The sequence below is a fragment of the Drosophila teissieri genome, chromosome 3L, assembly GCF_016746235.2.
Source record: "Drosophila teissieri strain GT53w chromosome 3L, Prin_Dtei_1.1, whole genome shotgun sequence".
NCBI lineage: Eukaryota > Metazoa > Arthropoda > Insecta > Diptera > Drosophilidae > Drosophila > Drosophila teissieri.
In genome coordinates, this window is record NC_053031.1 from 14,680,743 (window position 1) to 14,696,181 (window position 15,439).

Below are 15,439 nucleotides of genomic sequence, written 5' to 3' on the forward strand. Positions count from 1 at the left end.
ACATTTCACTCTTCCATTTATCATCGCAAGAGCTTCGAATACCCAAAGTCGCCAGCATATATAAATATTTCTATAGGAGCGGCGAAAGGAGAGCAAAAAGCATGCAAGTACTTGGTCAACATTGAGTTGCACTTTTAAGGCAATGCAAAGGAAAACAAACAGAGAAGACCCAACTGAAAATCGAAGCATATATAGCATATATTTATATATATATAGAGAGAGATAAATACCCAGCAGGAGGGAAAACAAATCGAATGAATGAATAAACACAATACGGCAGACTAAACAGAAGTTTACATTGGATTCGATTTCGATTTGGATTTAGGTTTGGATTTGGGTTTCCACAGCTGCATCCGAACACTTTTCACATTGGCAACAAAGCAACAAAACAATTGAATAAACCACAGAGCCGCACCACAATAAAATTAGCTACAAAATCTAATCAAAGGACCCCGAGGCGCCACTGACAACAACAACAATGACAGCAGCAGCAACAGCAACAGCAACAAATAGGACAGCGTGTAATTACATCAGGAAAAGTGCACAGAGCCAACAAAAGGAGCAACCAATTCAACCGAGCTGCAGTGAAAATCGAAATTGAAAATTAATTTCAAATTAATTTGAAATTCACAAAGCGATAAATTTGGCGCAACACTCGTGACACACACAGCCAAAAGTCGAGTACTGAAAGGGGTCAAATTTGTTTGGCGGCTCGGGAGGCAGAAAGGTTCGGACTTCCTGGGTGTTCGACCTGTAAATGTCCAAAATACTTGTGCCCAAATGAACTGACCAGAAAACTGAACTGGAAAACAGCAGACAACTGGAGAAAAATGCAAGACAGTTCTATACACTAAGCTATAAAGTTAACATGAAACATGAAAGCCTATATAAAACAATGTCAAGAGTTTTATACATAAACAAGTGGAGAACTTATTATGAATATGAGCAACATGAGCTTTAGTTAACAGGGCTATAATGAGTAATCTGTAAGCGATGTATGAAGATAAAACCTCATTTATTTGCTGTGATTTATGTATAAAAAAAGGTAGCCCAAAAATCATTTCTTTTAATTAATAGGCGAAAAATGCAAAGTGAGTGAGAAACTGGAATCTCCCATTGAGAATACAGTATGTGCACACACGTTAGACAGTGTCACCAGCACGAGCCCAGCTGCCGTTAGCCAATTCCATGAATGTTCATAAGCCAGAAGCTGTCAATTGGCCAAGTGGTCGAGGGCCCAAAAGCAATTTCGTCGAAGATATGGTGCTGAGCTGCATGTCAGTCAGTCTCAAGTTTGAAAACAGGCGCTGACTCAAATTCAATTCAACTCCCAACTGGCGAAAAACTGTGTGAGATACTGTGCACATAGATATAGATAGAGGACCACCCTTTTCGACCAGAATGGTGTTTAGCTCGTGCAAAGCAATATTTATAATCTCGCTGAGAGCTTTAGCCATATGGTCATCATAAACGCGGGCAAATCGCCAACAGATAAGTTCCTATCCACACGGAATGTTCAAAAGGTCTTATCAATGCAATTGTCCGAGAATTAACGATCCACGGTCACAGCAAAAGTTGAGCTGCCAGCAATAATAATTATGAAACCCATAGTTGCGCAAAAAACCACACAATTTCCTTTTATGACGTCCATGAAATTCCAGAAAAATCATTCAAGGTACAAATAACACGGCGCACTCGTAATAGTGGAATCAAAAAATCTTGCATATTTTCGTGCAGATTTAATTGCAAATTTGCGCTGCCACATAAAATAATAGCGCCAGTCAGCGACAAAAAATAATATTTTTTACGTGTGCGAAATGGCAAGGAAAAAAAGATTATTTGTTAAGTTTTATCAGGCGGCAAGTAAAAACAACACTAAAGGCAATGGCGCTGAAGTGGAGGGAATCGGATGGGATATTCAAAAACAAAAACCTGATTGCGATACCATGGGGTTCTATAAAATGTATTTAGGAATTAGGAAATACTAATTTATCACTATTTTATATATATATATATATACCTCTTTTTATTGTTAGCTAAACATTTTCTTAACAAGCAATAGAAATACGAGAAGGTACGAGGTTACTAAAAAGAATCTAGTGTTCCCAGAAGTAACTGAAATACATTTGAACTAACATTACATTTTCTATAAGTTTCATAAAAATGCCTTAGTCCCCACTGTTCCTGGCATATGCAAATGTGATGCGGGTTGTCCAGGCAAATTTCATTATTATTTCACACCCCGAATACAGAGATCCGAAGCCACAATCCCCAATTCCAGCCACCCATTGCCACTCAGCAAACGCATTTTGGTATGTAAATATTTTGGCGCGTGCTTGAAACTCAGGAAACTATGAACTGGGAGCGGATTGGTGGGGAATGACAGTGGTGCCAATATTTGCCTGCTTTTTGTTTAATTAAAACATTTCCCCAATATTTCTCACCGCCTGCAACTGGATGACCAGTTTTTGCCTGCCCTTTGGCGCTTCGATTTTTCCCATAAATGAAATGCAAATTTTCCATTATAAGCGCAAGGGATCCAAATCCAATCCACATGAAATATTTAAGCCAAACAATTATGCCTGGCCAAAATGACCATAGGTGCAATAAAATATTCGTTTTATTAACTCTCAGAATTTGGGTTTTTGGGCGTATGAAATTGCCAGAGGCGCATTTTTGTTGGTCGTTGAAATTAAAAATTGTTTGCCTACGAATTTGATCGTTTACTGTTTATTATTTTACAATCATCAACATAAATATGCAATGAATCAGTTCCCAAAATCCAGCAGTTTTAATAAAGATAAGTGAATGACTATACTAAGTGGTGAAAAACATTAAAAATATAACATTATTTTACCATAAAAACTTAAGCTTTTATTACGCCCAAGATAGCAATCCAATTAGAAATATAAATCAGCCCCTTCACTTCCCACGTTCTGCATCACTATCAAGTTTAATCTAATTAAACGCCATCAAGTAGCAAATTGGAAGACCAACTCAATTTACATGGCATAATCTCCTCAATAAAAACACTGTCCAAAAAACCGACATTATCACCACACTTGGAAGGGTGCCATTAAACGCCCCCGCGCAGAAAATAAAAACCGAGACCGACCAAACAAAACTCTGCCATAAAGTCCATTAGTGGCCGTTTTGCATACGCAATGGCCAAAAAAGGGAGTTTAGCGGACCGAAAGGGGCGTGGCCGGCGGCTGGAGGAAGCTAAATTGTGGTCAATGCGACAAGTTACCAGAGGGTCCAGAGTTTCCAAACTGACCGACCATCAGTGCGATGGCTGCAAAACTCATTTGGTGGCTGATATTTGCGTGCGTCGACGGGTTTTGGTTGCAACTCTTTGGGGGGCTGTCGAAAATCAACTCAGTAAACAACTACGAAGGCCCAAGGACAAAAAGTCGTAGATGCCCAAAAAGTCTCCTCGAATTTTAGCCACTGCAACTGCCGAAGCTGCAAACCATAAACCGTTGGAAAAACTTTGGCTCAAATTGCAAGCTTTCACTGAACTAAATTTTATAACTTTAAGAAAAATAAATAAAATATGGAATTATTCGAATACAGCTTAAATAAGTTGTAAGATCGTTAATGCATCTGGGATAATTATTTAAATATTTACATTTTTTGAAATGATTTTTCTTTGATATATTGTACCATACTTTTATACACTGATTTTATGGAATTAAAGAGCCGAGTTGATTTCTCATTGAATTTTCATTTTCATTTGAAAATGTTAGTAGTATATAACAAAAATTGTACACACCCATACAAGAAATTCGAATTATTCACGTTAAAAAGCAGGTCGTTACTCACCTGATTCGTGTTCCCTGTCGAGCGTCAACGTTGTCACCTCCTGGACAGGACGAGTATCCTTCGTACCTCCGGCCTCCAAGTGCAGCCCATCATCATCCGCTGCATCTTCATCAATGTCGTCGTCGTCGGTCTGCTGATTGCTGATGATGGGCAATCCATTGGCGACCTCGATGACACTTTGCACCGAGTCCATCGACGAGGTGGCAGACACCAAAATTGGCGTTGTTATGGGCGTGGTTACCGATGACGATGACGACCCGCTGAGCAGGTCATTTGAGTCCTGGTGCATGTCCTTTTGCCTTTCGACGTCATCCGGCAGTTGGTGGCTCTCGAATTGGAGCTCATCCGGTGGCATCTCGACCACGGGAGTCGTTTCCACGGTCGCTTGCTTGCTGTGCGACGCCACATTGGGCAGATCCACGCTGGCCAAGTTGATAATTGGCTGGGGCTTTTCCGGCTTTTCAGGCTTTTCCGGCTCATCCCGCTGCTCCACGCCGACAATTATGCGTTCCAGCGGTTTCGGAGGCTGCGAGGTCTCCAAGCTGCCGCGTCTCTGGGTGGGCGTGGGCTTGCCCCCGGCTCCCGATAGCTCACTCCTCTTACTGGGCACTGGCGGAGGTGCTGACTTCGGCTTGGTCAAGTTGACCGGCACTTTGGGTTTGTTCGTGGGCACTGGCGGTTTGGGTTTCGGTTTCGGCAGTGGCGCGGGTGGGGTCTTGACCTTCTCCTGGGGCAGGATAATGTGCTTGTGGAGGACATAGCCCAAGTCGTCTTCCAGGGGAGGTGAGATGATCTCCACTTTTGTGGTTGCCACGGTATCCTTTTTGGAAACTCCTTCTTGATAGGTGCTTACTTCCTTGATTTCTTGCTTGTGACTGGTGGTCGTAATGACTTTGGCACTTTCCTTGATAACTTTTACTTCTTTGTGCACCACTTTGACTGCCTCGGTCTCCTTAATCTGTTCCTTAACTTCCTGCTGGGTCACTTTGACCTCCTCCCTAACTTCCTTGAGTTCATTACTCTCAACATTTGCTTCACTCTTTACGGTTTCTTTAATTTCTTGGTGCGAGACCTTGACCTCTTCTTTGATTTCCTGTTGAGCTACTTTGACATTCTCCTTTATTTCCTCTTTCACATCTTCAACTTTGACTTGATTGGGTGTGTTAACCTCCTCTACAATTTGAATATCACCCTTTGCGGGTTGGGAGTTCTCCACTTCCTGGATTTCCTCTGGCCTAACCTCCTTCTCCACCTGCTCAAAGGCACTCAAATCGAAGCCCTGATCCTCGTCGGCCAATTCCAGTTTGTACAGCTTCTCCGCTTCCTTCTTGACCTTCTGATAGCTCTCGATCAGCTTCTGGGCCTCCTGCTCGAGACGGCGCTCCTCGTCGGTCTTCTTGAGGAGCTTGGCACCCTTCTTGCCAGCGACTTCCTTGTTCTGCTCCAGTTTCTTGGTGACCTGCTTCTCACCATCGTTGACGATCGTTAGGGTCTCGCTGAGTTCTCGCTCGTATGTGGGTTGGTCACCATTCTCATTCTCATCCTGGCTAATGGACCCCTCCTGGCCATTGAGGAGCTGTTGGCCCTCCAGGTAGGACTCCTTCTCACTCGTCTCACATTCCGTGTAGGTGGTGAGGCCGTCTTGTTCGCTCAGCTGCTTTCCCCGCTCGGATAGGGTCAGAGTACCCCTCTCGATACTCTGGTTATCCTGAGGACACTCCAACCGCTCCCTCAGACTCGTTTCCTGGGTGATCGTGGCGGTCAACGGCTGCTCCTGCATCTCCTGCTCGTCGCCAAGGTCGAGTAGGTTGTCGTTGCTGCTGATCTTCTTGAAGCGGGCACTGCTCGACTTCGAGTTGGCACTAGTTACCAGCTGCTCTTCGCCGGTTAATGCATCCCGGGTCCTCGATTCACTGAGGGTCTTCTGCTCACTGAGCACACGTCGTTCTTCGTGGATGGTGGTAATGGGTTCCGAGAGCACATCGTCCCTTTCCTCATAGGGCTGCAGCTTGAAGGCAATGTCTGGGATGACAGTGGATGAGCTACTGGAGGAGGAACTGGAACTGGAACTGGAGCTAGTCTTGGTGGTGGTCACTCGAGTGGTTGTGGTGGTCTTCTGACTTCTCACAGAACTCGAACTGGTAGAGTTGATTTCCTGGGTTTGGTTCGTTGTGACGTTTGGTTCAGTGAGACTATCCGCTCTCGTTGCACTTGCGTCATGGTCAGCAATCTTATCGTCAGTCAGCTGGGCCAGTCCACTGGCATTTACTTCCATTTTGGGCAACTTCTTCGACTCCTCTGACTTGACAAGGTTTCTGGATAAAAAGTACATAGAAAAATAAGCTCAGTAATGACAATTACGCTTCTTATCGCTTGGGTAGATATGCTAATTGACTCGTTGTCATCACACCTGCTATACCTCCTAAGCAAAACGTCAATAGAGACAGGTTCGATCAGTTCCGAACCGTCGTCCAGCGCTACCAAAATCACACTGATAGCTTTTTTCCTATTGCCATTCCGCCTTATCGGCTGATTGAAGCCCCTTATCAGTGTGTTAGTAAACACACCGGCATTTTGTCTTATCAGCCTTTGTTTTTTATTTGCTTTCTTTCTTTTTTATTTCCGTGGGGAACCTCTTTACCTCTTTACCCTGCTGACTGCTTTCGCTACTCGCTTTGCACTACATTTTTCCAAAGTCATGTACATATTGGTCTAGCTATAGAAAAGTCCCCTTACTATGTCTACTTGAACTTGCAGCTGGATCTAATCAAATGTCTTGACCACTGCACAATACAATGTTGTAGAAGATACGTGTACCATTCACTAATATTAAAAACAATTTTCTTATTTTAAGGAAAGTTATTTTATTGTATTTAAGGAACTAGGCCATGCGTAAGCACCATATTTTTGGTTTACTGCCTAATGGTATTTGGCCAGTGGTATTTGCAAATATCTAAGCCATATAATAAAAACGACTGATTAGAACGACTAGACATATTTCCTTCCTAACCTGACTATTATGCACTAGTTTTTGTTGGCCATTTACTTTAATAGAAATATAAATTATTATTAATACAACTAATTGATTTTATAAAAGATCTCATAGCATTCAATTGGATTTTACTGTACAATACTGCACAGCCTAGGAAGTTGGCTTATAGACACTCTGAAACCTAATCTAATCCCCCAACTGACACTTTCAAAAGCAATTACTCACCCGTTTGTTAGGGACTGGGGTTCCAGGGAGGAGAACTCCTCCTCGACCTCGCCGATGGTGGGCAGCATGTTCGAGTGCCAGAACATGTTGAAGTAGGCCTCCGAGGGACCGGGGCCATTTATCAGCTCCGGAGGTCCCAGCTTCTCGCCGTCCTCGCATATGTACTCCCGGTTGGCAGCATCCAGATCGTCCTCGTCCTCCTCCCCGCTGCTGGAACTGGAATAGCAGGTGGTGGTATTGGTGTCATCGGCGATCTTCATGCACTTCCCAACGACCAGCGGCGGTGGCGACTCCCGAGAGAGATCAGCGGCCTCAGCAGCGGCGGCGGCCAAGAGCGCTGTGATACTATTGTGGGTCTTGAGCGAATCACCGTCCTTATCTTTATCCTTATCCTTATCACTCTCCTGGCTGTGCACTAGGTCGAATAAGCTGGGTAGTTTATCCTCGTCCTGGGTCTTGCTCTCGTACGTCTGGATCTTGAAGCGTATCTCCCGATTACTGGTGGGAGATGGAGTGCCCACTGGAGTAGATCGGGGTGTGGGTGGGCTCTGCTTGAACGTCTGCATACTCAGTTTGGGTGTCTGTTGAGGTGGAGTTGTTGGAAGTGCCTGCAGTTTGGGTATCTGAGTTTTCTGAAGCGATTGGACTCGCTCTGGTGGCTTGGGCTTCGGTCCCTTTGGGGATCTTCCACTATTTCCACTGCTATTGCTGCCAATCGAACTGACGCTCTCCAGGGAGTTTGAGCTTCTGGAGTTGCCATTCAGAAGCACCGGGATGAAGGTCCTTTCTGGAGCCTCTGCCGAGTTTGCTCGCTGCAAAGGAGGTCTGGGACTCGACTCCTTAGACTTACTCCTGTACAAGTTCAGTTTCAGATCCGTTTCGGATTTCTGCTTCTGCAACAGCCGTGGTATATTTGAACTGAGTGGTGTACCATTCAAAGTGGGTGATACGGGTTTGGGCACCGTTTTTTGTGGTGTAGGGGTACTGACTACGGGTATGCGAGATTTGCTTTGTGGCGATTGCTGTTTGGGGGTTGGCAAGTGCAACTTGATCTCGCCCTCGGTTTTGGCCCTCGAGAACTTGGCCTTAGGTATTTTGGTAGCACTCATGGGAGACTCCTTGAGTTCGTTTGTGGGTGTTTTGGGAGACTCAGCTTTGTCATTGGTGGGAGTTTTGGTCTCCTCCTCCAATATGGGAACCCGTGGCGGGGTCACCTCAATGGGCAGCTTAGTTGGAGTGGGAATCTTTCGGGGCATGGGTATGATTGATCGCTTTTTGGGCTCCACGGTGGCCAGTTGGACTCTGGGTTTTGGTGTCGGCGTCGTTTCCGGACTCCTGAGCTCCACATTCTCGTATACATTGACCTTCTCCGTTTTGAACTCCACATTTTCGTAGTTGTTGCCAGGAATAAGCAACTTGGGATGTGCTCCTTGGATGTTCTCCAAGGGCAAAAACTCCTGCTCGAGAAGGGTGAAAGGTTGCAAAACCTTGGCCAGCTCATGGCCATTGAGACTGCTGTCAGAGGAGTAGTTGGAGCCCATAGAGAACTTGTCGATGACGGTGGAGATTGTGCTGGCGGTGTCATCCGACTCTGAGCCCGCCTTGATGGATTCGGTTAGGAGATTCAGGTAGTACTCCGCATCCGGTGGTGGTGTCAGTGGCTTCTCAACGAGAAACTGGGCTTGGTTCTCTTTGGAGTTTTGTCGTCGCACCAGCTTCCTTGGCGGCACTGGTGGTGGCGGCGGTGGTTGGGCATTCAGAGTGATCGAGAGCTGCTCCTGCTGCTGTGGATCCTCTTCGCTGGGCGGCTTCTGTCCGTGGCCATTTCGCACCACCAGCTGGATGGCCACGTTGTCTTTGAGGCCGCGAACGCAATCGATACGCGTCAATTCCCGCACATCCCGACCATCGATACTGACGATCTCGTCACCCTCGCGTAGATTACCCCAGCTGGTGGCCACTTTGGAGGCAGGACTGTCGGCGGCACAGGATTGTATGTACAGTTTTTGGATGAGCTCTGTGCTTCTGGTGCCTCCCTGAAACTTAAGGCCAAAACCGAGACGTTCTCCCGGTAATCTGAACACTGTGACATCCTCTACTTGCTCCTCCATTGTTGGGTTTGAGCCACTACCACCTTCCTTGTCCTGTTTTCGCTGTTGCAGCAACTCCATCTCGTTAATGGTCAGCACTGTGATGAACGAGGAGTCCTCCGCCACGGAGCTTTGACGCTTGACTAGCTTCTTAAGGCGATCCTTCGAGTTCGACGTCGGGTCGTCCACTTCCACTACCGTTATGTAGTCATCATTAATGGTTGCTGTCTTCGCTGTCGTGCCATTTGCTGTTGCTGTGGAGGCCATTGTAGTACTGTTGAGTTGGAGTCTGTAAGAAATTAAAAAATATAATTATTGTTAATATTTTAATGTTCAGCCAATAATTTGTTATTAACATCATTTGTAATAAAAGTAAAAATTTAAGACGAAAAGTGGATTGTTGATCTTGGTAGTGAGAAACTTTGGTTTTGATCTCTACTAAAGCTTTCTGCAAGAAACGTTGTTGAAAATATTGGTGTAACCTCGGCTTCGAACCAATTTACATGATCGAAGTTACTGCTTTTTTACAACCCCGACTAATACGTGTAGATAAATGATTTGACATTTGTTTAGGTAATGTATAATTACTAAGAACAACGACGATGTAGGAATCATGTAGAAATCACGTTAGATGTACACATGTATGAATATTGAATATTAGGTTTAATAAATAAATGTTTATTTTTAAATATATTATATCACAAATATAACGAATCAAATGATAAGCTTTTTAATTAATTTAAACCATTACCAATCATTTACTTTACTAAAATTGAAGGTAAGGAAACAACTTTAACCAAAATTTTGAAGTGCGCTCTAAGCCCTCCCTCCATAATTCTTCTTCTGTTGCTCACTCATCTAACTAATGGCTCTTGGTCCCTCGGTTTCGTGATATTTCTTTCGGCGTTTTTTTTTCGCTGCCATGTTCCACTGTCAACAGAGTTGGACAATTTTTATTTATGCACTTTGTAGCGCCAAAATTCTCCGGCGGCACCTGTCAGTCAACACTCGGGATAGCACAAACAGTTAGGGCGCCCCGGGGGCCAGGGGAGCAAACAAAGGAGCGGAATCTGGGTGGGGATTCGCCTTCTGGATGGACACTGGCGGCTGACTGACAGCCACTGACCATGGACATGCACAGAGAACAATTCTGGGGGAAGAGTTTCCCTCGATCTGGGATTAAAGTAGGATTAGAGTAGCCAAGCTAGTTTCGCTAACAAAGTCGATTGGATCGACAAGTTCTTCTTTTAGTAGTATTTTATTTTTTAATAAAAGATTCAGGTAATATCTTTATGTTTAACTTTTAATATGACCCTTAAAATGGCAACTTATTACTGTTTTACAGTGGGAAACACAAAAGTTCTATCTACGATATTGAAAGACGTTAGATACAACAAGATACAGTTGAAATTAAAGATGAAATTTTGGTATGCAGTTATTACAAAAAATATAAAATATGCATCTTCACAAAGACTGTGAGCTCTTCTAACATTCCATGATAATTTTTCCTTAGTGGAGGAGCAAACAAAATGACCAAATGGGGCTGAGCCGAGGAAAGTTGAGAGATGGGAGTGGAAAAATCAGGAACCGAGGAACTGCGATGGGACGCCAGACGAATGCCAGTCAAAGTCGCTGCTGACTGACACAGTTTGCCATTTTCGAGGCGGAAGCTGTTTGACCAGTACATGAAGGACCGGGGAAAACGTGGTGCCAGGGGAAGGGGAGTGGGGGGAAAAGCCGGGCAATTGGTAAGTGCTCGCTGTCTAATTGAAGTCAAGTGCGTTACTCCGAGCCACTTCTATCCAACGGATGCCCAATCAAATTCGTTTCGCACCAAAGCCAAACCAACTTTGACATTATGCAGCACAAATTGTGTGCAATTTTCAGTTGAAAGAGGAATGCCAAAGAAAAAGAGAGGAGAAATATATATTTCACAGCTCAAAGCAAAAAAAACAGAAAAACTGGCTCAATGAGGGCTCCAAACCTGCGGCCCAAGCTGTCTGCCACATCGTCTAAAGGTAACAATTTATATAATGAAACTGATTTCAAATTTGTGATGTTCACAGACGCGGGGAAGGGGCAACTGACTCGACTCGACTCGACTCGTTTGCCATCCCGGTCCATTTCTCGTTCCTGCTCCCGACATTGGTAATTACCGGGCAGCGGCCAAAACAACAGTTATAGCCACGTTAAAAAATACGTGAAAAAAAGAGACACTGATAAGTAAGGATGGGCCCAGAAGTCGGCAGCAAAACCAACATGAGTGGAAAGCCTTAGGTTTCCGGGTGTAGAAAAAGAATGCCCCGAGGGAAAATGAGCAAGAAAATGCATTAAATTGACTTCGTTTGACTCTTTAAAATTGGTATTCAGAAAATGTAGCAAACTTGAACCTTAAGTCAGAGCTATTCGCTTCGAAAAGGGTATACAACTTGGTGAACGAGAACGGTAGCGGTAAAACTACAGTAAATTGAAACAAGTTTAAGAACTGAACCGACCAGTGTCGTGGTTATTGGTCACCTGTCCACCTGTCCACCGAGAAAGAGCTCCATCGAATGCTTTTCGATTACTCTCCCCCAAAAAATGTACCCCTTTGGCGGGCAAGGGGCTTCTCTTTCAGAAACGGGAAGGGGAGGGGAAGGAGTTGCTTCATGATTCGGCAACTTTCTTGCAACCTCTGCAACTGGTGGAGAGAAAAACCCGTCGCTAAATCATCTGTTCGGAGCCGCAAAAAAGAAAAAAAAAAACAGAAATAAAACCCACCTGACTGCCTGACTTTGTGTGGGAGTCTGTGGTGCAAGATTTTTGCGGTGGCTTTGAAAATTGTTTGGAATTTTCCCCCCACCGCTTTGCCACACGTTGATTCCTTCTTTTTGTTTGATAAAAAGAAAGTTGACATAAATTGTTTTGTATGGCTTTTTTTGTTTTTTTTCCCCCGATTTTTTTGCGAATTTGAGGTAGGAAAACAGAAAAATTTGCGGTTGCCTTTTTTTGGTCGCACACAGGAAGGAAACAAGCGAGTTTTTGGCAAGTTTGTTGTGGGATCTTTTGGTTTTCAGTTTGCTTTTCATTTCTTTTGCTGTTGCATTTTGAAAGTTCGTGAAACAAGTTAATCGCCTCCGTCTTTGTCTTGATTTTATGGTAAGTTCGGATGCGGTTAGTTTCGAGTGACAAGGCAGTGATAAGTGGGTTGGCAGTTGATTAAGCTATTTCTCGGACTTATATAATGTTAAAGTGGTAGTTTGGCGACTAAATTAGATAATTTACTGCCCAAGCTCTGATTTTGTTGTATTACAGCAAACATTAAATAAAAGTTATTGAGGATATCAGGCTCAACCCTTTGTAACATAAATAAATGCAACTTAAATTGCGGAATAAATTATTCTATTATTCTGTAATAAGCTGACTTTAGTACCTTTTAATACTTTATTTAATTGATGTTTTTCTTCCAGCAAGCCTGTTCCTATTTAAATCCATCTAAATCATTTTTCGCATTAGACTCTACAACTAATTATCGCATTAAAAATCTCATTTGAAATTTCTTATCAGCTTGCCCCACGCAAAGCAATTGTTGTGATATTGCTATGTACTTTCCCTGCCAAGTTCCCATATTAGGCATAATAACCTTAACGCAAAGGCACTTCCCATTTCCCCCTGATTCGATTTCATTAACAAATTTGCCCGGTGTGCTTGGAAAATATGCTTTAAATGCATTTAATTAAAAACATTTATGCAAATTGCAAGCGGTGGCCATTAAAACAGCAACAAAAAGCGAGTGCAACGTTGAACAATGAAGGCAGTGCAGTGCGGGCTTCCCCTCCTTCCCGGTTTTCAGCAGAGTTTCACACCATTTGCTATGCGACTGACCGCAGTTTTCCCGCCCCCTGGGTTTTCCCCCTCCCCGCTTTTCCCAACCATCCCCCGGCGGCTACTCTTTCTTGCTCATTATCTTCGCTGGGGCAAATTATGGGAAACTAGCGCAACAGTTTTTTGTTGCCCCACCTTCCCCGTTGGAAAAAAGTCAATGCTTATGCTAATTTCTTTCGCTGCGGCACTTCCTTTGTCCCCCGATTTCCTACCCACCACCTCACCCCGCTCCCCACCCCGTTTCGAATGCATTTTAATTGCACTTTTTCCTGCCGCTCCGCAAGAAACTAATAACTGGCAATTTATTAAAATGTTTTGCGGTTTAGCAGCAAAGTGCCGCGTCGATGCAGCGAACACTCGTGTCTTGTACAATTTCGGACATTTGTTTTTACTCCATAGAAAATGGAAAAACAAAATATACAAAATGAAAATATGCAAAAAGGAAGCGCTAACAAAGTGGCAGGAGAAGAAGCCAAGAAATGGATTTCTGCTATGCCAAATGCGTTAAGCGAGGCGTGAAAATTTCTCTACCCAACTCGCTGGCGATTTATGTGAGAATTATGTTAAATTAGCCAGCGAAGCGTGCGGCGCGACCATTCCCCTCCTCAAAACCCTCTTCATTTCAAGGCAGACCAACAAATCTGATAAATTCATCAAAACCAACAGAAAAAACCTAAGAAATTTGAAGGCAAACAACTTGGCTTCAAGTGGAGTAAGTGTGAACTAGTTCATTTTCTGGGAAACTAATTTGCACAGATGGTTTCACAGACAATGGCATTATCTTATTATGATCTTATTATGATCTTTCGCTTTGTATTAGTTAACTGTAATCACGGATTAGTTAATGTTGCTGTACATATATATCTAAACTGCAACAACTTTATTAAGGATCATGAAAACTAAATAATAACTATCTCAACAAAAATGTGGTTTGGCTTGATATTTTAGTCACAATGTCGTTTCAAATCAAACTGATTTCAAATCGTTATTTTTTGAGCTTTCAAAAATTGTCGAAGAGAAATATCCTGCATACAGAAGAACTACTAGGAGATGAGCCAAACGGAAGTGTCCTGCGATGAATCGGATCCGCAACGAGAATCAAGATCAATCCCGGAGGACGAGGATGTCAGATGTACTTTAGATGGGCTCCTCTTGCAAATGGTTCATTTAATAGAGGACCTGGAGCTGTTGCACTCGCAAGTGAATAAGGAGTCATCCAGAGCTCAACTAGTCCTGGCCAGAGTAAGACTGCACCAGAGTGCTCAGCGAATTCCAGCAGAAGCCCAGTTGCCCAGAGGGCGACCCTACAAGGCTCTCACTCGCGTTGTGGAGGAGCAGAGCTCCTGGGGAACGGTGTTCAGGATCATCCGACTGCCTGTCAACCCGATCTTGGGATATCTCCGACCCGTGAGGAACATCTTTGGCTCTCTGGTGCCAGATAACTTGCGAATCGCGAATCGGCATTGGGAACACTGCCTGGATCTCATAGTTGAATGTGCCAACATCAAAAGAGAACTTCAATCGACGATTGTCTGCATAGAGAAGCTGCGATACTTTCTTAGTCAAAGGTAATTATCTCAGCTCGGAAGCCGAATTCTAAGCTAAAAGTAATACGAAAATAAAGAAAACAAAACACTTGCATGTATGGTGGTTTTAATAATCATAATAAGCCTCTTCATTGTTACAATGCCAGGCATTGCTTACAAACTAATTAAGCGAGTTTAGCTGTGTAATTCACTTATGTATATCTTTGTTCTTTTCCCCACAACAAGTAACTTAAACCAGAAATAGTAAGTCTCGCATAAAGGTTGATCTATGTAAATTAGCTAAGCAGAGGCATTTTCATGAATATTACTACACAACTCTTTCCCGATGGCACGTTTTTAATTAAGATAAATGGCGCTGTTCCCTGAACTCCACACACATTTCCCCCCTTTGCTCGCCCCTCGAGTTGCTTCTCGATAACCCTTGCAATGCTCGGCATCAATTATAGTCTAGTTAAAAATAAAATCAAATGCCAGAGCAGCCAGCATTGACAACATTGTCGATTCGGTGGCCAGCCAGCCCAGCCACCGCCGCCCCTTCTGGGCGCCTTGCCCCGCCACGCCCCCTTTTTCTGTAGCGAAGTCGTGGCGGCGGCAATTATGCGGCATTTTCTTTGGCCCCTAGCCACAAACGAGTTTCTTTCCGCGGAGAGATATCTTTGTTTTGCCGTATTTCTGCGACATGCAGCGGCAACTACAACAAAATACCAGAAATAACTTGAAAATCCATTAAACAACTGTCGGCCACAAGTCGGCCTGCCCGGCCAAAAGGGATAAAGATAAAGGTTTTGTCAACTCCGCGATCCGCAGGACAGTTGTTGTTGCTGCTGTTGTTGTTGTTGTTGTTCTGGTGGAGCCTTGACAAGTGATAAGAATGTGTCAGGCGATGTCGACGCAAA

At 43.9% G+C, this 15,439-nt stretch overlaps 2 protein-coding genes across 5 annotated transcripts in view; one reads left to right on the forward strand and one right to left on the reverse strand.

The window, feature by feature from the left end:
* LOC122617200 (uncharacterized protein DDB_G0284459) overlaps positions 1-15,439 on the reverse strand; it is a 118,432-nt gene that overhangs the window by 93,102 nt on the left and 9,891 nt on the right. Inside the window, exons 1-2 of one of the 4 annotated variants that reach the window (XM_043792938.1) lie at positions 7,043-9,414; positions 3,826-6,140 (exon numbers count right to left, since the gene is read on the reverse strand). In XM_043792938.1, the coding sequence (XP_043648873.1) occupies positions 3,826-6,140; positions 7,043-9,399 (4,672 nt within the window). In that variant the 5' untranslated portion in view covers positions 9,400-9,414. Of the gene's footprint in view, positions 1-3,825; positions 6,141-6,235; positions 6,314-7,042; positions 9,422-15,439 lie in introns of those variants that run through there. The other 3 variants (XM_043792942.1, XM_043792939.1, XM_043792943.1) reach the window with 3 other exon arrangements.
* Positions 13,974-14,568, forward strand: LOC122616692. The gene has a single exon (XM_043792233.1). The coding sequence runs from the start codon at positions 14,047-14,049 to the stop codon at positions 14,566-14,568; it is 522 nt and encodes a 173-aa protein (XP_043648168.1). The 5' UTR covers positions 13,974-14,046.

Bases quoted from the DNA above. Each gene is read 5' to 3' on its own strand.
- LOC122616692 (XM_043792233.1), top strand. From the start codon at position 14,047: ATGAGCCAAACGGAAGTGTCCTGCGATGAATCGGATCCGCAACGAGAA.